This window comes from Mus pahari, chromosome 4, assembly GCF_900095145.1.
Source record: "Mus pahari chromosome 4, PAHARI_EIJ_v1.1, whole genome shotgun sequence".
NCBI lineage: Eukaryota > Metazoa > Chordata > Mammalia > Rodentia > Muridae > Mus > Mus pahari.
The window spans coordinates 57575394-57595970 of NC_034593.1; the positions used below are offsets into that span (position 1 = coordinate 57575394).

The 20577-nt window shown below is 43.0% G+C and overlaps 1 protein-coding gene across 2 annotated transcripts in view; it reads left to right on the forward strand.

Annotated features, from left to right (window-relative positions):
- The window catches only part of Kcnab1 (potassium voltage-gated channel subfamily A member regulatory beta subunit 1), a 379110-nt gene that overhangs the window by 265455 nt on the left and 93078 nt on the right, over positions 1 to 20577 (forward strand). For both annotated transcript variants that reach the window (XM_021195477.2, XM_021195478.2), the window contains exon 2: positions 5543 to 5586. In XM_021195477.2, the coding sequence (XP_021051136.1) occupies positions 5543 to 5586 (44 nt within the window). The remainder of the gene's footprint in view (positions 1 to 5542; positions 5587 to 20577) is intronic.

Consider the following 20577-nt stretch of genomic DNA (forward strand, 5'->3'; position numbering starts at 1 on the left):
CCTCTGCCTCTGCCTCTGCCTCTGCCTCTGCCTCTGCCTCTGCCTCTGCCTCTGCCTCTGCCTCTGCCTCTGCCTCTGCCTCTGCCTCTGCCTCCCCCAGTGCTTGGATTAAAGGTTTGCGTGCTACCACCACCTGGCTTAAAGTTACTCTTTTAGTGAATTTGTATACAACTTAGCTGCAGGATCATTATGCAAGGGCTAAAATATGGAGACATCTTCGGGTCAAAGCTATTTTAGTATAACATAATCAAATGATCAATTCAGTTTATTATGTCTCTCCCTTCAAGTACCATGGATCAGCAACTACCTGCTACTTGGCTTCCCTCAAGCATGGCTCAAGGTTAATACCAAGTGAAGGTTTCTCTTCCAATCTTGTCTTGTCAGAAGAAAGGATTTGCTCAAGAGATGGTTTAAGGGGAAGTTTCTTTAACAAGGAAAAACAAGTAATCTGGAGAGACATGGGATCTGCTGTCCTGAAGGAGCCAGGAGCAATGCAGAGAGTTCTGTGTTGTAGATTTTTAAAGAGCTTTGTGAATGTTTTCAGGAGGATGGCATATTTATAAAGTAGCCACTTTTCTCTTCTGCCTTATGGAGAACCTAATCTCCTCATTAGGGTATCACTTCCCATTATCTTCAAGGAAGACCCACAAAAGGATAGAAGGATAAATACCATACCATGATGCAAATGGCGTTTTAAAAAGTGAAGGCCATTTAAAATGTTATGCCCCATGCTAATGGGTAGTAATAAAGACGCGCCCTGGGACCTTCGTTTCTGATAGGGTGGAAAGGATCTGTTTATGGCTTCAGGGATATTTAATGACAAGGGTACATGCTTACTGTCAGGAGACATAGCTTTCATGATACAGCTACAGTTTTCCTTTACCTCAGATTCAGCTAAGCTCCATTCCTACCTAGAATTACATAAAATGTGGTACATCTTCTTACTCATTTTTATTTTCAAGACAAGGTCTCACTACATACACTTAGCTTGCTTGCACTCACAGAGATCCACCTGCCTCTGCTTCCTGAGTGCTGAGATTCAGGGCACAGACCCCCATACACCTATTTTAAACTTATTAATTATAGAAAAGTCTCCTTTGCTATACTCCTCTAGACTTTTTCAGAATAATACAGGTGAATAGATGAATTTTGTGCATCCCAAGAAAACAATCTAGCTGGAATTTAGAGCTGACCGTGACTTAATCTTTATAGAATCTGAAAAACAATCTCATCTACTTTGTTGCTACCTACAGATAACCATGAACCACTGCCCTATGCTATTCATTACTTTCTGTCATTAGCATCCATGACCAAATCCTTCCAGTGGCTTGTGGTTCCCCCAAGAGTTACCATTCACTCACCAAGTAATCTCCTATTCACTAACTGTAGTCATATTCACAATATAGAAATGTACCATATGAGCCTCATTACCATCTGGCTTAACAAATGAATATAGTTTGGATTCTGGGATTTGGGGGTGGGGTTATTTTGGTTTTGTTTTGAGATTTTTGTTGGTTTGGATTTTATGGGGGATTTGATCAGTTGGTTGGTTGGTTTGGTTTGTTTGTTTTAAGAAAGTTAAATGTACATCTTTAAAAGACAGACTGCTTAGCAATTTCCAGGTAAGACCTAGCACATTGTGTAGTGTGGTAGGGTCAGAAAGAGGGTGTGCTAGATATAGCAAATGATGTCATCATCGATGTAGTGTTCCAGCCACATGGAAACCAGGTCAGACCCAGCCTGCCTGTGTCCTCCACCTACACAGCAACTGGAGTCTCTTACATATGCTTTTGGTCCATTCCTGCTGTGACATCCTTTAAATCGGGAGATTTTTGTCAAGCGTAATATGCTTCTTTCTTGGTCAAATGCAAGATGCATATTTGAGCTAGCTACTCCTCTCTGCCTAGCAGTTTTAAACTGTGAACAATATCTAAGATATACTCATCCAGAAGCAGGCAATTTAAAACAGCACGTCTGGGCTGCTAATCTTCTGCTTTTAGCATCTTCCATTTGCAAAGGAACTGGGAGCAGAAGTGTGGCGTAGAGCACTATGCTGAGATGATACTTCATTTCAGTTCACGCTATTCTATTATCACCTTCAGAGCAAAAGGTGCCTGGTGCCTCATAAAACAATACTGGGCATTGACCACTGCAAGAGAATAGCCTGGCTGGGTGCTTACTGAGCGGACAGCCTCCTCCCAGAAGAAAACAGAAACCAAACTTTGCAGTTAGTTTTCCCCAAGCTAGAGCCTTCCTCCAGATCATTTTGATGAAGCTTTAAGACTCAGGATTTCCAAAAAATTTGACTGACAGATCTGCCCCATGCCCCATATTGATGTCATTTGTTTCTAATATTAGCAGTGGAGCATTCCGGGTTCACCTGGGAAAGAGGAGCTTTTATTTTTGAGTTGAACAAGAACAGATACTAAAAATGAACATGGTGAGACTTCCTTCTGGCGTATCTGACACAGATAAAATAGGGAAGCCTGTGCCGCAAGACTATTTTGGATCAAATGAGAAAGGGATTCAAGGTAGTTGGAAATCCAAGGACCTTTAAGATACCCTCTGTCCCCTCACCCAAGACTTCTGAGGAATTAAGAAATAAAATGAAACCTTATACCTAATGTCACAAAAGATTATGATGTGCTTGTGAAAATTATCCCTGGATGACAGAATGGATCCAGGTGATTTGATACAGTTCAACGTGAGTGATTACTTGGTTATATAATGATGTAGCCATATGCATGAAGAACTAAATGGTATGTTCGTGGCTCATGGGCAACTCTCACATGTGCCAAGTGTTTGAGCTTCTGTCATCTAGAAGAGTTTAAATGGGTCCAAGTAGCTGGTCACTACCATGTTTCTGACTCTCATTGATGGGCAGGGTCAGGAAGATGATGCTGGGCCACTTGGTATAACTGCCATAGTATTGAGATTCTATGCCCTGAATGAAAGACAATTTCTTCCATCTTCTCCATCTGCAAAGTGAGAAGCATAGCCATGTATCAAGAGTGATTCATTTATGTGATACACATCCTGAAAAGATGTAAGAGCAATAAATTGAATAATTTAGAAACCTTTGAAATATAGAAAATGTCTTTCACTTTTAAATGACCATATAAGTTTAGTAACCATTCTCTATAGAAAAAATAAAATACTTAGAGAATGTAATAGAACTAAAGAGTTAAAAGAAACAAAAGCACTAAGGTTCAGGTAGAGCCTGTTATCACCCAGTGTTTGTCTGGAATTAAACTTTCCACTTTGTGCTGACGGTTCCTAGTGCAGTCTTCCAGTCTTCCATCCTGACTGATCATTCATCATCTTACGTCACAGGGAAAGTAGGGCATCTCTTGCTTAGAAAGCATCTAGTCACACCAACTTGTTGGTTTTTTTTTTTTTTTTTTTGATTGGGTCCAAGAAGTCTGGTCTATACAGGCTTAGCCTTAAAGCTGCCTTGTTTTGCTTTGCACTGTTGGTTGTTGATGCTATTGTCTTTGTTCCGTGCTGTTACTCCTCCATATTATTCTCCATATCACTAAATTGTGTCAAAGCTCCACAGGAAGCCTTGTTTAGATCTGTTTCCTCAAGACAAGATCAGAATGCCCACCCTGTGTTCCCAAAGATTGCTGTGACAGGTCACACACCACTGATCTATGTTGGTATGTTAGGCTCTGCCTCCTTCCTCCTTGGGACTCTGGGTTCTTTCAAGGTAGAGAACTGTGCCTTGTTTCCCCCTCTATGTCCCAAGGCTTGTCTGGAACATAGTGACCTCTCACTAAATAGTTACTTATTCATCAGCTTTGGATGGCTTACCTGGGAGACTCAGGTATTCACTTACATTTTACTTGTTTTGTTTCACTTTGGATGGTGTGGTTTTTATTCTCCCTGTTAAACTATTTTTGCTCTAGATTCCCATCTTTATAAAGAAGCAGACTTTCTGACTTCCATTATACACCTGATGATTTCTGAAAACTCAAAAGAACAACATCTTAGGATAACTTTTTTCCTGAAAGATGCCCAATTACTTGTTTCCTATCTAGTAGTTCAAAACATGTTTCATATATACTTGTATGCAAGTTGCTTTCCAGTTGCAAATATCTACTTAATGTGGGAAGACTCAGCACCATATCTGTTAGAGGTCAGGAAACTCACCAAACTCACTGTATTGGCTTTCCATAAAACACTATCGTCGTTACTCAGATTCCATCCACATAGAAATGATACTAAATGAATGCCACAGACACCAACATCCCTACTCACTAATGAATAAATCAAACCCCAGAAAGCATCTCCCTAAGGTCACTCTAAGGTCACACTAAGGAGACAGTGAGTCTTTCAGTTCCATATGATGATAAGTACTTGACTAGCTATAAGATTACATGTGTCACTTAGGTGACATTTTATAGACAATAAAAAAGAAGAAAAAAAGTCACAGTGCAAAAATAAAACGTTCTGATTATGAACTCTAGAGAAACCAAAGCAGACAGAGTGAGGAGAGCAAACTGGTAAAGTGGTCCGCGTGTCACTCTGTAGCAAAAGTGGGGAGGGGATTGTACAGCATGTGAAAGACTAGGGGATAATTCCTGCCCCCATGTTGTGATTATTCTGGCGTTGCCGCCTCGGTTTGGTCTGCACACTGGTTCCATGATACCTTTACCTGCTGAGAACTCTGTGTCTTCTCTGAGAAGTATTAGTGAGAGGGCAGAAATGGATTGATTCTGGATTTCTGTCAAGACTGTAGGTCAATGAATGAACTCCTGGTTCCAACACTACACAAACTATAAACCTATGCACCTTTTACTTGATAAACTTTGAGTGATGAAAGCAGAAAAAAAAAATAGAGAGGAAGAAAATAAGACTCCTTCTCTAAAGGGTTATCTGAACTTCCTGTGATAATTTTATGCAACCTGGTATAAAAGTGTGTTATAGTAAACACGATTTTATGTGTGTTCTTCATATGGAAGTAATAGTCTATTTTAGAAGTCAGTCAATAAGTCAGCATGTGAGAGTTGCCCATGAGCCACGAACATACCATTTAGTTCTTCATGCATATGGCTACATCATTATATAACCAAGTAATCACTCACGTTGAACTGTATCAAATCACCTGGATCCATTCTGTCATCCAGGGATAATTTTCACAAGCACATATATGAAGTGCTTACTCTGTGTCATGTCTGTGATGATTGATTGACAGTTGGTTAGTGAAAAGGTAAATTCTATTGCTATGGAAAAAACTCACATTCTAAAAGAAAAGAGTGTGACAGTAAATGTAGAATCAAATTAATAAAGGCAACTTAAAATTGAAAAGCTTCATTTTGTGGGGTATATTTTGTTCCTAGGCTAAGCCTGAGATTTCGAGTTTCTCAATTTCAAAGTGAAATAGCAATGAAAGACAGAATAGTGGTGAAAGAAATTCCAAAGGCACTGGTGGACATTCCCCTGCCTCAGCTCTTGTCAAGAAAGATAATGTTCGGGGTTAGGTGGGTGCTGATTCGAGTGCACAAACGGTGATTATACATTGCTCTCTCTTTTGTTCTAGGAATCTTGGGAAATCAGGGCTCAGAGTTTCCTGCTTGGGTCTTGGTAAGTACTCAGGGTGTTATGGGGACAGTGAGTGGGAAGGCACAAGACAAAGGAGATACCAGAGGGTGGTGTGCTGTAAGTCAGGGCTCTGTCTCAGGGGGAGATCGTCCAGCTTTGCCTCCATTTCCCCTCCTTGTCCAGCATTCTTATCTCCCTGTCTAGGTCCAAGGACTCATTATATTCATGGGACCTTCTACCTCAAGCAGGAAGCAGTCTTAGAGGACAAGGACCATGTATCTCTCCTACTCATCTGTTGTGCGAGATATAAATATATAATTATATGCTCGCCTCACCTTGCCTTTGATTTACCTGAAATTTGTCTATCTATCCTAATTTTCCCTTTGACTAATTTCTCCACTTATTTTCTGATATTTTTATCATTTTATTTGCTTTTACAAACCTGCTTCAAATTCTTGGGAACAGACTGAAAGAATGCACACACAAAGTGTTTTCAAAGGAAGGAGACATACTTTGGGAGATGATCCTCTAGACATTCCTCTGAGGCATTATCTTGATTATGTGTGGGGAATTGCAGGCTTGTCTCCAGTTGAGCTGAGGTCTGAACCCTGGAAATGATGATAATTCACCTACATGACACCGGTAGGCATTCCCTCATGCTCCTGGAACTCTGGCCCCTGCCTAGGTTACTGCCCCCCACAGCTCCCACAAGAGAAGCATGATTAGAAGTCACGTAGGCAATGGCCCAAGCACAATTATGCTAGTTGATATGGGAAGACCCATCTTAATTGTGGATGCAACTATTCCATGGCAGCAGGATCTGGACTGAAGCAAATGGAAATGGGAATGCTTTGGGGGATGGAAATGTTTGTTCCCTGTCATGGTACTGTGACACAACCTGTCACACTGTGACTGAAGTCAGGAAGAGGAGAGAGAGATGAATGCTCATGTTACCAGAGATGCTCATTCAGACCCAGTGAATGGCCAGTTAAAAGTATCCCATCAGGCTGGGACTACATCCAAGGGTTCAGGGACCTAGGTGTGGTCCCAAGTATCCAGAACACCGTTTTTTTTAAGGGCAGAGACCACCTCATCAGCTATGGGGGAGGGGAACAGGGGGCTTTCACACAGTAAGCAGTTTGAACAGAAGTTAAGATAATCGGCTATCCACCTGGAGGGGGTTTTCCACACACAAGCAGGCAGCTGAGATCAACCATGAGCTGGAGGAGGATCCAAATGAGCAGCTCTAACAAAGGCTAAGTCAGCTAGGACATCCTGGTGCTTGGCTCCTAGGACAGAGTTGGGTAATTTTCCATGGGGTTCTCCATGAAGGAGATCAGGTTCTAGTTTAACCTGAAATGGCCTCAGCAAAACATAACAAATGGAGAACCTCTGCACTATCCTCATTGTTATCTCATCCCCCTTCCCCATCCCTATCCCTGCCCCCCCCCGCTCCCACCCCCACCACTCACCCCTACCACTCACCCCCACACCCACCCCCCCTCCCACGAGTGCTCAGTTCAGTTTCCTTTATTCACACACATTCAGGGTGGGTGTTCACTTCTCAATTAAACCTCTCTAGAAATGTTATCTCAAACACACCCGATGGTGTCTCATGGGACTCTCAATCTAGTCAAGTTGACATTGAAGGATGTCAATCTGACACCCCCAAGCATCAATTTTACCTATACCTTCCACCCTCCTCCTGAATGTCTACTCCTCCAAGGCCATCCCACATTGCAGAGTGAGTTCAGCTGCAAGACTCCCCCGATCTTAACAATTCCACCATTGTTCAAAAGTTCAAAGTCCCTGGTAAGATTCAAGGTAGTCATGTAACTGTGATCCCTCATAAGAAAAAGAAAGAAAGAAAGTTAATACCTTAGGTGGGCCAAAGCGAGACTAAAAGTCAACATGGAAAACATTTAATCCTGCATCTCCATAGTGAAAGTCTCAGATGTAAGTTCAAGAGGGACATTGAGATGGGTTGTCAGGAGCAAGGAGTTTTCAGCATTATTAATGCCTGGACAAGCAGGTGGACAGCAGCACATGGTTGGGTCTCTGAGGAGGCTGAGGTGCCAGAACCAGGAACAAGCAGCATAGCTGGAATGAGCATCTCTTTCTATAAAAAGGAGAGATTCCCAGCAGGAACCAGGCTGGTTCCCAGGCAAGAGGATGTGTGCCCACTAATGCCCCCTTTACATGAACTCTTTCCCCCATGAGAAACCCTGACATCTAGAGGCGTTAGCTAGAGATTCACAGAGAGTAGACTCAACAGAATTCCTCCCATACAGGGAAAGGGCCGCTTCTGCTACTGTAGTCTAAGAAGTCCAGTCTGGAATCTAAGCTCACATGTAGCTGGCACCTGGAATGGATGATGGAATCATCTGACCTCAGTGGCCTTGGGCAGCCCTGCCATTCTAGTGCTGCCACCTGTAGCACACGAGTAACATCTCACACACCAGCCTGAAGCCTTTTTCAGCAAATGCTCCCTGTCCTGGTACCACCAACATCCCAGGTTCTAGCTTTGAAACTTTTATTTGGAAGCCTCCAAGGTTCTCCTGGGATGGAATCTGAACCTGCTACGTGATGCTTGATCTCAGAGGCTTTCTGGAAGTCTGTTGCAGACCCCCCCATGATCCTATATTTGCTGCATATTGCATGTCTGCAAAATTCCAGCAGCATCTAGAAGTTCTGTGCTGGTTAGAGATGCAGTCTTACCCTTGTCCAACATGGCCAATAGCCACTGGGTGTCATAGTAGCTGCACCAGGAAAAACACTTTCCTAGGGAGTTGTTGGTTTAGGTAAATCCCTTCAGGAGAATTCTCAGCTCAAGGTCTCTCCTTTCAAATGAATTTGTCTTTTCGTGTGAGGGAACCTTCACAGGATACCCTGAGTTCTAGTCCTAGGGAAGAGCTCAAGGTTTGTTAATAGTGCTGATCTCTGGAGCTGTTATAGTGGCTTGCTTTCCCTGCCCTTGCCTGTGACTTTAAACTCATTCACAATCATTTCCTTGCTAAACTGCACATTTTTCACATTTTCTGTTCCCTGTCACTGTAGATATGACTAAAAATAGTGAGTAATAACCTTGCTACAGCCTAGATGTAATGATGTCATGAAATTTCCCCCACCAGTTTAGTCCATAATTTTCCTTTCCTTTCCTTTCCTTTCCTTTCCTTTCCTTTCCTTTCCTTTCCTTTCCTTTCCTTTTCCTTTTCCTTTTCCCTTTCCTTTTCCTTTTCCTTTTCCTTTTCCTTTTCCTTTTCCTTTTCCTTTTCCTTTTCCTTTTCCTTTTCTCAAGACATGGAACAACTACATAGTTCTGGCTGCCCTAGAACTCACTATATAGACCAGGCAGGTCTCAAACTCACAGAAATCTACCTGCTTCTGCCTCCCCATGTGCTAGGATTAAAGGCATGTGCCATACATGTCTAGTCTGTAACTTTTAAATTCAGCCTTACTCAAGGTTCTGGAACACTGAAAGAATATAATCAGGTTTTGTTTGTTTGTCATTTTGTTTTGCTTTGCTTTATTTTTTTGCCAGAATATAACACGGATGGGTCCCAGTTCAGCTCCCAGTAGAATCCTGCTGTTTTCTGAACCTTTATATGCCTATTCTTTGCTGCCCACACTAACTTAGCACCCCCTCCCCCAGAATAGTCCATTATTCTTTGCCAATAGACCTTTAGCACTTCTGTAGCTTACAGCTTCAAAGTCTTCAACATTCTTCCTTTAGTTCTGAAGGCCTGCAACCAAATGGTCAGATTTCATATACCAACTTCCTAACCTTTCAGTCTGATCATCTGAATTGGTTACTTTTACCCCTGATGCAACCAAATATCTGACAAGAGGAAACTTAAATGTAGAAAAGGTCCACTTTGGTTCACACCTTGAAGGAAACGGCCTGTTATGGCACAGAAAGATTGAGGCTGGAGCTATGCTAGTTTACTTTCTGTGGCTGTGACCCCAAACAACCTGGGGTGATGAGAGAGTTTGTGTGGCTTCCATTCTGAGATCTCAGACCATGGAAGGATACCACCCACATGAAGAGCGGTTCTCCCTCTTCTGTTAAATCTGTTTGGAAATGCCCTTGCAGACACATATTCCAGAGATATCTCCTGGGTGATTCTAGTGTCTGTCAATAGGGATTAATTAACCATCCCTAGGGTTTTTTTGTTTTGTTTTTGTTTTGTTTTGTTTTGTTTGAGAATGTGCTTATGGTAAATCATCATATACTAATGAAAGGAACTACTTAGTAGTATAAGATTTAAAATATAGTAAATTAAGAAGATATCCACTGTGAAGATGGCTCAGCAGGTACCATGTTTGTGACAAAGGCATGAGGATCAGAGTTCATATCCCCAGAACCAAATGTAGAAGCCCTGTGGGCACAGGAGCCTGCCTACAATCCCAGCTTCAGGGAATGGAGACAAGAATCCCTGAAGCAAGTTGGCTAGACAGACTAGCCAAAATGTCAAGCTTTGGGATTAAGTAAGAGATCCTGCCTCCATACACAAGGTAGAGAGCAACTGGGGAAGACGTTTAACATCGATCTTCAACCTTGACATAGACACACAAATATGGGAACCTGCGAAGGGAAATACACCCGCACACATGCAAACATGCCTTCACACCACAAGCACATGCATACACTCATGAAAAGAAAATATATATTAACATGAGACAGAAGGACCACTTTGGCAAGAAGACAGGAAAGGAGGATGAAGAAAGGAAACACACACACACATATATATATATATATATACCACATATATGTATATTTAGAACGATGATATAAAACAATTGTGACTAATTATCTGAGAGTTGATATCTATGGAGAAAATAGTTTTTAACAGTCATTAAGCACATAGGTAAGTCAACAAGATATGGTGATAGTGGCAGATGCTTGTAATCCTAGCACTTGGGAAGTGGAGGAAAGAAAGCCAAATGTTCAAAGTCATCCTCTGCTACTTAGAAATTTTAGAGCCAGACTGGGCAACATGAGACCCTGTCTCAAAAGAAAAGCGAAAGAAGGAGGGTGGCGAGATAGCGCAGTGAGTAAAGGCACTGGGCAGACCCTGACAACCTAAGTTTTATTCTTGGAGCCCACACGATGGAAAGAGAGAACCAACTCCCACAAGCTCCATAGGTGTACTGAGACATACATGTATACACATGTATACATACATACATGTGTGTTTGCACTCAAAATGTACACATACATGCACACAAATAGGTAAATATAATCTTTAAACTTTTTAAAGAAAAATTTTTTAAAAAGTAAAGAAATTCAAACCCCCCAAAATGTTAAATATGACCCTAGAGAGGAGATGGCAGTGCATTCCTGTTCGTCTGCTTATTTGTTTTTGTTTGTTTGTTTGATTGATTGATTGACTTCAACCTATATAAACCATAGGCCTTTTAGTGAGCCTTGAAATAGGTATGAGTTAAGAGCAATAGATAAAGATTTTTGAGCCTGAACACTGGTGACAAAATGCTGTGAGAAACAGGAGAAAGCAAGGCAGCCCTCAGAGGCAGACTGGAGTCAGTCAAAACAGGGCGGACAGCCTGATGATGGGATGTTCCTTCAGGATGCTTTTGTGCTGCCTCTGTAAAGCAGGAAAGACAAAAGAGAATCACAAATGGAGTGAAGCAGCGGCCTTAGGTATTCATGAGGTTCCATAGCCCTAGTACCCCTCATACACACCCCACACACCCCCCCACACACACACTCATACACCCACACACCTACACACCCACACACCCCTGCCCTCAGACCAGGTGAAGTTGGGTTTACTGTTCAAGGCTTGGATGTCAGCTCGGTCACGGCCCATGTTCAACTGAAACTTTGGAAAGGCCTCAGATAACTTTCTGTTGGAATGCATTAAAGGTCATAGTTAAAGGTGACAGTACTGACCTTCTCTACAGGAGGAGAGGATGGAAGCCTCTTGCCTGCCAGGCTTTATTGTGGTAGATGAAGAACATATAGAGAAGGGCAGAATGGAGTGATGATGTAACTAAGAAACAGTCATGATGAGGAAAATTATGAGAAGAGGCGAATCCCACTCGGGCATTGCAGTAGCTGGGACAGTGTGTGTGGATACGCTGCCCCCCAGCCATCTCGACCTAATAATGTCAAAGAAAGTGATAGAAAATGAATGAATACAGTGTTGAGTGACCTCAGGGCTATTGTGGCATCCAGAGCTTGAGGAAGCTCCTAGGGTAGGTTGGTGAGATGATGCCCTGCCATTCAGCTCTTCCCAATGGGCTCTACCCTGCCTAAGCACAACCAACGTCTAGAGCACAAGCAGTCCGTCTTACAAGCAGGCAGAATGGGCTTCTTTTTAGTGCACTGCACGCGTGCAGGATGTACTGCTGGCTCTCCTCCCTCTGCCTTTGAGATGCTCATGCTGTGCTTAAATATGGTGGCACCAGGAGAACATGGCATTAAACACTTCACATGGCTAGGATTATTTTTATGACATCCTTCATGGTTCCCATTGCTATTCCTATTGCTAAGACCACAGTAGCTCGCCAAGTATTATGACAATGGTCATAGGCATTTATAAAGTGCCTCCAGATACTTGCGAGACCGTTTAAAAGCACAAAGCACAATTTCCTTCCTCAAAGATTTTAACATTTTCTTCTGTACAGTGCAAACAAAAGGAAGTATCAGAAGACCAAAATACCCACAGAATCCAAGTGACGCATGAATATTAAATCCACAAGAGAGTTTTAGGCTTGTCACTCTTCGTGGAAAATTCTAACAAAGCTATGATATATACAGAGGAAAATTAGTAGGCATTTAATTTTTACAGAATAAGACCTGTGTGTGTAGGTGTTGGTGCACTTGTGTGCACGTGAATGCTTTGCATGGAGGCCAGAAGTCTGTCTCTGGTGGCTTTCTTCAGAAGCCATCCACCTTGGGTCTCTCACTGACTTGGTGTTTGACAGGTAGGTTACACCAGCAGCCAGTGAGCCCCCAGGGATCTACCCAGCTCCACTCCCCAGTGCTGGGATAATAAACACACATGCCCTGCCCCCAGCCCTTTTACAGGTTCTGGAGGTTGAACTCTGGTCCTTGGGTTTACACAGCAAACACTTTATCCACTGAGCTAACTGCCCAGCCCCATACCCAAGTGGGATTTTATGTGAAGAGTTTATGGATAAAGTACTTTTAAGAATTGCTCACAACCTGATGCATCTGAATAAGCATTGCTGCTGGCCGCATGCCTTTGCTTGAAAGAGGCCATTAGGACCAAAGACACAATTGAGGGACAGAAATAGCCCGACATTCCACACCACAATTAGAAGAGAATGCAAGAAGAAAAAAAATCAGAACCCACACTTGGATAATTAGCAAAACCAGTAACAATGTATAAACATGGCTTTCCTGAAAAGAAATGGCTTGCCATTTTGAAAAGACAAGCTCCTTTCAAAAGAGGGAGACAGATTCAGGAAAAAATCACCTGACAGTTTAACAGAGAAATAGTTACTTCACTCATCTTTGCAAAGGTTCAGCACACTGCCACTGGCTCCATTGTGACTGGGCTCATGGTGAGTCCGAACAGCAACAGCAGCAGGAAGGAAGAGCCTGTTCACCTCATGGTAGACAGGAAATAGAGGGGATCACATTAGAAGAGGGCCATGGCAAGAAGCAGCCCCAATAGCATGACTCAGAAGACCTGACCCCCCCTCCCAGGTTCCACCTTCCACACAATGCCACCACCTCCCATTGGTCTGCTTCTTAACTCATCAACCAGTTAACATCAGTCATTAAGATCAAACTATGCAATAGCCTACATCCCTCAAGAAGCAATCATCTCTGGAGACACCTGCTCCTCTACACTGGGAGAGGGAAAGGGAGAGGGAGAGGGAGAGGGAGAGGGAGAGGGAGAGGGAGAGAGGGGAGAGAGGAGAGAGGAGAGAGTGAGAGAGAGGAGAGGGAGAGGGAGAGAGAGGAGAGGGAGGGGGAGGGGGAGAGGGAGAGAGGGAGAAGGGAAGGGAGAGGGGGAGGAAAGAGGGAGAAGGGGAGGGAGAGGGAGGAGAAAGAGAGGAGACAGAGATGCATACTAATCACAGCTCTCTACTTCCTGATTATGGATTCCATGACTAATTACCTCGGGTTCCTGCTGCCCTGACTTCCCAGCTATGATGTATTCTACCATGAGCTATGAGCTGAAATAGACCCATCTTTCCTTCATTGCTATCTATCTCATGTGCTGTGATCATGATGTTGCTAGATCAGTAGAGGAGCTATGGGGAAACACATAGTATCTTCTAGGCAGTGTGTCAACAAGGAAGCAGCAGGACACCATTCAAAGCATCTACAAAACCAAACTGTCTTTGCTGGGTAGCATTCTGAAGTCTCCCCGTGAGAGTATACCTCATCTTGGGTCGAAACTGACTCTGGCTCTGGTTACATCCAATGAGCTTTGAAGGTTGTTGCTCACTCCAGGGCTGGGCAGGGATTCCAAGACTTAATTCACGTTCTAACAGTTTCTAGACGGAAGCCAGCTTGTGTCAGAAATCATACTGAACCTGCCTATCACCCATAAGACCTCTCATGTTTGACGCAAGAAGTCAAACTATGAGTTCTACAAGATGTGTTCCATTTTTAGGCCGACCTCAGAGTGAAAATTGGCTGCCATAGCCCCAAGCCTCATATCTCATTGCCTGTGGTATCCTTCCATAAACCAGTTCCTAAAGGATTTCAGACAGCCAAGACCTACTACATCCAGGGATACAGTTTTTTGATAGAGTGTTTATCTAGCATGAATCAGACACTGGGTCAATTCTCAGTACCCCATAATCAGATCTATAGAGATAGACAGTGGTTAAGAGTACACAAAGTCCCCAAGGAGCTGAAGGGGTTAGCAGCCCCCTAGGAGGAACAACAATATAAACTAACCAGTATCTCCAGAGCTCCTTGGGACTAAACCACCAACCAAAGAAAGCACATGATGGGACTCATGCCTCTAGCCGCATAGGTAGCAGAGGATGGCCTAGTCAGTCATCAATGGGAGGAGAGGACCTTGTTCCTGAGAAGGTTATATGCCCAGTATAGAGGACTGCCAAGGCCAGGAAGAGGGAGTGGGTGGGTTGGTGAGCAGAAGTGTGTGTGTGTGTGGGGGGGGTGTATAGTGGGTTTTCAGAGGGGAAACTAGGGAAGGGGATAACATTTGAAATGTAAATAAAGAAAATATCTAATTTTTTAAAAAAAGATAAAAGGAAAAAAGACAAGGACTAATACTTTTTATGGACTGGATTTCATTGCTGTTAATTCTGGGACAGGTTGCTATGTCAAAGGTCATTGCAAACAAGTAACATATCCCTTTGTCCTGTTTTTCTATATAAATTCGGGGGGGGGGGAGTACACAAATCAGTTCGCAGAACCTACAGGGCAGCTTACCACTGCTTGTAACTGCAGTTCTAGGCAGATTTGATGCCTCTGTCTTTATGGGCACCTACACTCATGTGGACACACTCAAACACTGCCATATGTATCAAAAAATAAAATGAATCTTTAAAAAAACAGAACTGGTGGAAGTTTGGTTGTTGGTCTATTGGTTGGTTGGTTTTGGTTTTGGTTTTGGTTTTTTGATGCAAGGTTTCTCTGTGTAGCCCTGGCTGTCCTGGAATTCACTCTGTAGACCAGGCTNGCCTCAAACTCAGAAATCCACATGCCTCTGCCTCCCAAGTGCTGGGATTAAAGGCGTGCGCCACCACTGCCCAGCTCAGGAGGAAGTATTTAAAGCCATGAAACTGCATTCTAAGAAGAAATATAAAGGTCTCTTTTCTAAAGAAATGAAGCAGTGATTGACTATCATAAACACAGGACCAGCAAGAAGAGTTAAACCCTTCTAGTCTTATTTAGCTTATGCACCTTTCTTATGATATTAGTAGCCAAGCTCCAGTGTCTAAATTCCAACTGCCTCTCCAACCTGAGGCTTGCTCAGGGTTTAGTGAGTCAGTCCACATTCATCCTCTGCTGCCTCCGTTTGGCTAGAAGACACTTTTTCTTGGCTTTCTTATTTTAAAGATTTATTTTGCTTTTGTTTTATGTGATGGGCAATGGCTGCATATTTTTTTTTTACATTTTCATACTTTTGCTTTATTAGATATTTTCTTTATTATTATTATTTTCTTTATTTACATTTCAAATACTATCCCAAAAGTTCCCCATACTCTCCCCCCTGCCCCTGCTCCCCTACCTACCCACTCCCACATCTTGGCCCTGGCATTCCCCTGTGCTGGGTCATATAAAGTTTGCAAGATCAAGGGGCCTCTCTTCCCAATGATGGCCATATCTTGGGTATTCTAAGTTTCTGGGCTAATATCCGCTTATCAGTGAGTGCATATCTAGTGACTTCTTTTGTGATTGGGTTACCTCACTAAGGATGATATCCTCCAGATACATCCATTTGCCCAAGAANTTCATAAATTCATTGTTTTTAATAGCTGANTAGTACTCCATTGTGTAAATGTACCACAGTTTCTGTATCCATTCCTCTACTGAGGGACATCTGGGTTCGGCTGCATATATTTCTATGCACCGTGGATGAGCAATGCCCATGGAAACAGAAGAAGGTATTAGATCCCCTAAAACGAGAGTTACAGACAGTTGTAAGTGGCCATGTGGGTGCTAGGAATCAAACCTGGATTCTCAGGAATGTTTGAACCATCTCTCCAGCCCCAGTTTTGGATTTTTTAATATATTATTCTTCATCTTTGAAGTTACAGATATGAGAGACAGCGACTGCTGTGGCGTGCTCGTGGAAGTCTGACGACAGCTTTCAGAGGCAGTTGTCTCTTTCTAACATGTACGACCCAAGAATCAAACTCAGGTCATCAAATTTAAGGGCACGTGCCTTTCTTGCTGAGCCGTCTAACCACCCCCGGTTTTTGACACAGTCTTTCCTACGTGTTCCCGATAATCTTGAAGTATTGTGAGATTAGCGGCTCATTTACAAATAAAATACTCATCCTAACACCTGGATAATGAAAACATACAAAGGAGGGCATCCATGAGAGTGAGGCAGAAAATACTGCTAATGTTCATTTTATATTTGACAACTAATTAAAATGAGAAGAGAAAGAGCTGCCCAACATGTAATTATAGAAAGTGGGTGATGAGGTAATGAGCAGAAGCTAAATTAGAGCTGACAGTCAAACCACGGGGCTGCATACGGCGAAGAGCAGGAGCGAGAGGACAGATGAAAGGTTTGACTTACCCGGCGTGCTGAACTCTAACAAGCTCTTTTCAGACATGCCTTTTCTTTCCATCTTGGTCTCCGGCCTCACCTCCCATTCATTTCCACACTGTAAGCTCTACCATGCTATCAGCCTTCACTCAGAAGAGATTCCCAGTGCTACCTGTATCTTCTCTTGTGAGTTCTCAGAGGCTAGAAGCTGTGTGAGCTGAGTGCATCCTGCAAAGCGGGGAATCCAGGACCCTGCTGGTCCTTCCATGTGCACGTGGACGGAATGGCCAATAAACAGATTCTGTGCTGGGATAGTAGGATGAAAGGCCGCAGGTCTGGGTCCTTACCCAGCCAACACTGAAAAGGCCTGGTTTTCACTATATTGTCCCCATGGAACACCCCTGCATATTGAAGTGCTGGGTAATGATGATGGTGATGCTTTCCATCTGACTTGTCTGGAACAGAAGAGATGCTCAGTGAATGCCTGTTTACAGAATCATGATCAGAATCATGATCAGTGCTCCGAGAACTATGGGGTTCCTTGGAAATAGAAGAATGAATTCAAGGGCTCCCTATGAAATGGTGAAGGAAACCACAGAAGACTCTGGAGAAAGAGAACTTATAGGCAAGAGGAGTCAGAAGCAGCAGGACAAGGAAAGACTGAGAAACAGAGCAACTGAAAATCATACTGTCGGGCTGGAGACATGGCTCAGCAGTTAAGAGCACTGTCTACTCTTCCAGAGGTCCTGAGTTCAATTCCCAGCAAGCACATGGTAGCTCACAACCATCTGTAATGGGATCTGATGCCCTTCTTCTGGTGTGTCTGAAGGCAGCAACTGTGTATCCGCATATATAAAATAAACAAATCTTTTTTTTAAAAATCACACTGCCACAGTACAGAGAAGGGAGTACAAGATGCAGACATGGAACCCATGAGGACTTGGCCACCTCTCTCAGCGGTGTGGAAGGGAGCAAGTACTGCTAGGAACTGCCATACTTGGTGTGATAAATAAGAATCTGTCAGCCTGATAAATAAAGATGTGCCTCAGTTAGGGTTTTCTTGCTGTGACGAGACACCATGACCACAGCAACCCTTATAAAGGAAAATAGTTAATCGGGGCTGGCTTACAGTTTCTGAGGTTTAGCACGTTATCCTGACAGGAAGCACAACAGCACACAGGCAGACGTGGTGCTGGAGAAGGAGCTGAGAGGTCTACATCTTGTGCCAAAGGTGGCAGAAAAAGGCTGTGTCCTAATGGCTACAGCTTGAGTAAATAAGAGACCTCAAAGCCCACCCCACAGTGACAAGCCATACCTTCTAATAGTGCCCCTCCCTATTGTCCAAGCATTCACACATGAGTCTATGGAGGCCGTACCTAGTCAGACCTCAGCTTGGCATTTTGGTTTTGTTTATGAGTGGAAGCATTTGTGTGTTTATGACAGGGACCCACTTTGTAGCTCAGTGTAACTCACAACCCCATGACTAGCTACAGGTGCTAGGAACACAGGCTGTGCCACCATGTCCCAACTCACAGCTGTTTCTTTTGGGTTGATTTTCCTACCCCATGTCCTCACTCTTTTCTAGGCCTGATTGATGATTTCCAGCCCCTAAAGTCTTGATCAGAGGCTTCTTTTATGTCCTGTTCCAATTCTCTAAATGACGTGGCCCTTGGGCCCTGACTAGACACTGGAATATTTTGAGTTTGTGTCTTCTTTTCCTACTTATGCCTGAAAATAGAGGCCATAAATAATTCTTGCCGTTGATCTCACCATCCGATAAGATTTAGAGGGGCTTGAGAGGGCTTCATAAATATTTCCTAAGTGAAGTGATCCATTTCAGTAAGAGGAGAAGGCTGGAGAGGGAATTAACATTCGGGAGAAAATGATGAGACACAAGCTTAAAGCGGAGAATGCACAGAAGCCATACCAGGAAATATAGAATATCCAGACGCTATACCAGGAAACTTGTGGTTTTATTATGCAACCCAGAGTTGAAATGATTCAATTCCACTTTGGTCAGATGCGCTTTAGAGTGCTAATTCCAATCGTGGTAGTCAAACGGCAGACAGCAAGGTCTGGAAAACCAAGACCTTGGGCAGGAAAACCAAACACGAGACAACCTTGCAGAGCCAAACACTCTCCGTTTTGTAGTTGTATAGAAGACTCAAATGTGATGCCGTATGAAGTGGCCCCTGTGAACCCAGCTCTCTACACCATGAGCATGTACACGTGCACAAAATGCAGGTCAGAGTGGGAGGGAAATAAAGCCTGATGAAATCAATAATGGGAAGGAGAAAGGAAATATGGTTTTAATTTAAAGTATTATAGATAATTTCACACATTATCACCATATATACAGCATTTCTTCCCCTCTTTCTCCCTTTCTACTTTTCTTTATCCTTTTCACTCCCTCCCTAACTGAACACTTTTTCTTCTTTATTATAGTTATGTACCTATGTACATATGTATATATAAGAACAACCTTCTGAGTCCATTTATGCATTTATGTTTAAGCTTGACTACTTGCGATGTCTTTAAAGGCATAAGATACCATAAAAATAGGAAATTACACAGTAAGAAAATGATGATAAAAATTAACCATGGTGGTTGAGATGGCTCAGGTGGGTAAAAGCATTTGCCATACAAGCATGCCAAGCTGGCTTTGATCCCTGAGACTCACATAGTAGAAAAAGAGACTCACTTCCAAAAAAAATAATTGTCCTCTGACTTCCACACACATACCCTGGTAAGTGCATTCATGCATACAGAGATGCACACAAACACATACACACACACAAACACACACACTTTTTACAAATTCATCATGAAATAAATAAACACTGAAGCATTCAAGACACCCAGATGATACCAACAGTAGTGCATGGAAGATAACAATAACTGTTGGAGTGGTATCTGCAAAGAAAATCAAAGCATAAGAAAGCAAGTAATACAGGCCTGGGAGAGAAAGGTCCCTAGAGGGAGCAGAGGGTGGAAATATTTGCTGTATGTTCATTTTGTGTATCTGAAGCAGGTTCTAAGAAAAGAATTTGAGGGTAAGCAATTTCTTAGAGATGGTTGAGGTTGTCACTATTTTCATCAGTGGAGAAGTGAAGCAGGAAGGGAGGCCAGCCACTGAACAAGCCAGTGTGTAGCTGGATCAGATAGCCCCTGGGGATGAAGGAACCTGTGCAGATAGATGCATGCCATATGTGAGGAGCTGGCCCTTTGTTGACCAGCAGAGTTGTGGGCAGCTGGAAACTCATGGGGAATTAAGCAGAATAGCAATCTTTTCTGCTCTAGGAAGTTGGTAGATTGTGTAGTAAGAAACAGAAAGCATTTATAGTTTGTCAGCTTCATTCTTTCCCTATAGAGCTCAGCGTCTGCTATCTGTGGAGGCTGGGAAACGTGGTATGGTAAGGCCAGAGGATTAAGGACAAACAACTTCTAGAAAGGGAGGACTGATTGTGGCTCCATCTCTACAACCTGTGAATGATTTTCTAGTACAGATCCAGTATCTTTGCTATAGGTAACGAAGAAGCTAGTCACATGTGAGCTTTGCCAGGGAGGTGTCATGAATGGCCACTAAAGCCATGGGGCTGAGGATTGAAGCAAGAGAAATTTCTTTTTTGTTTGTTTCTTTTTTTATTTATTATTATTTTCTTTATTTACATTTCAAATGCTATCCTGAAAGTTCCCTATACCCCACCCCCACCCCTGCTCCCATACCCACCCACTCCCACTACTTGACCCTGGCCTTCCCCTGTGCTGGGTCATATAAAGTTTACAAGACCAAGGGGCCTCTCTTCCCAATGATGGCCTATTAGGCCATCTT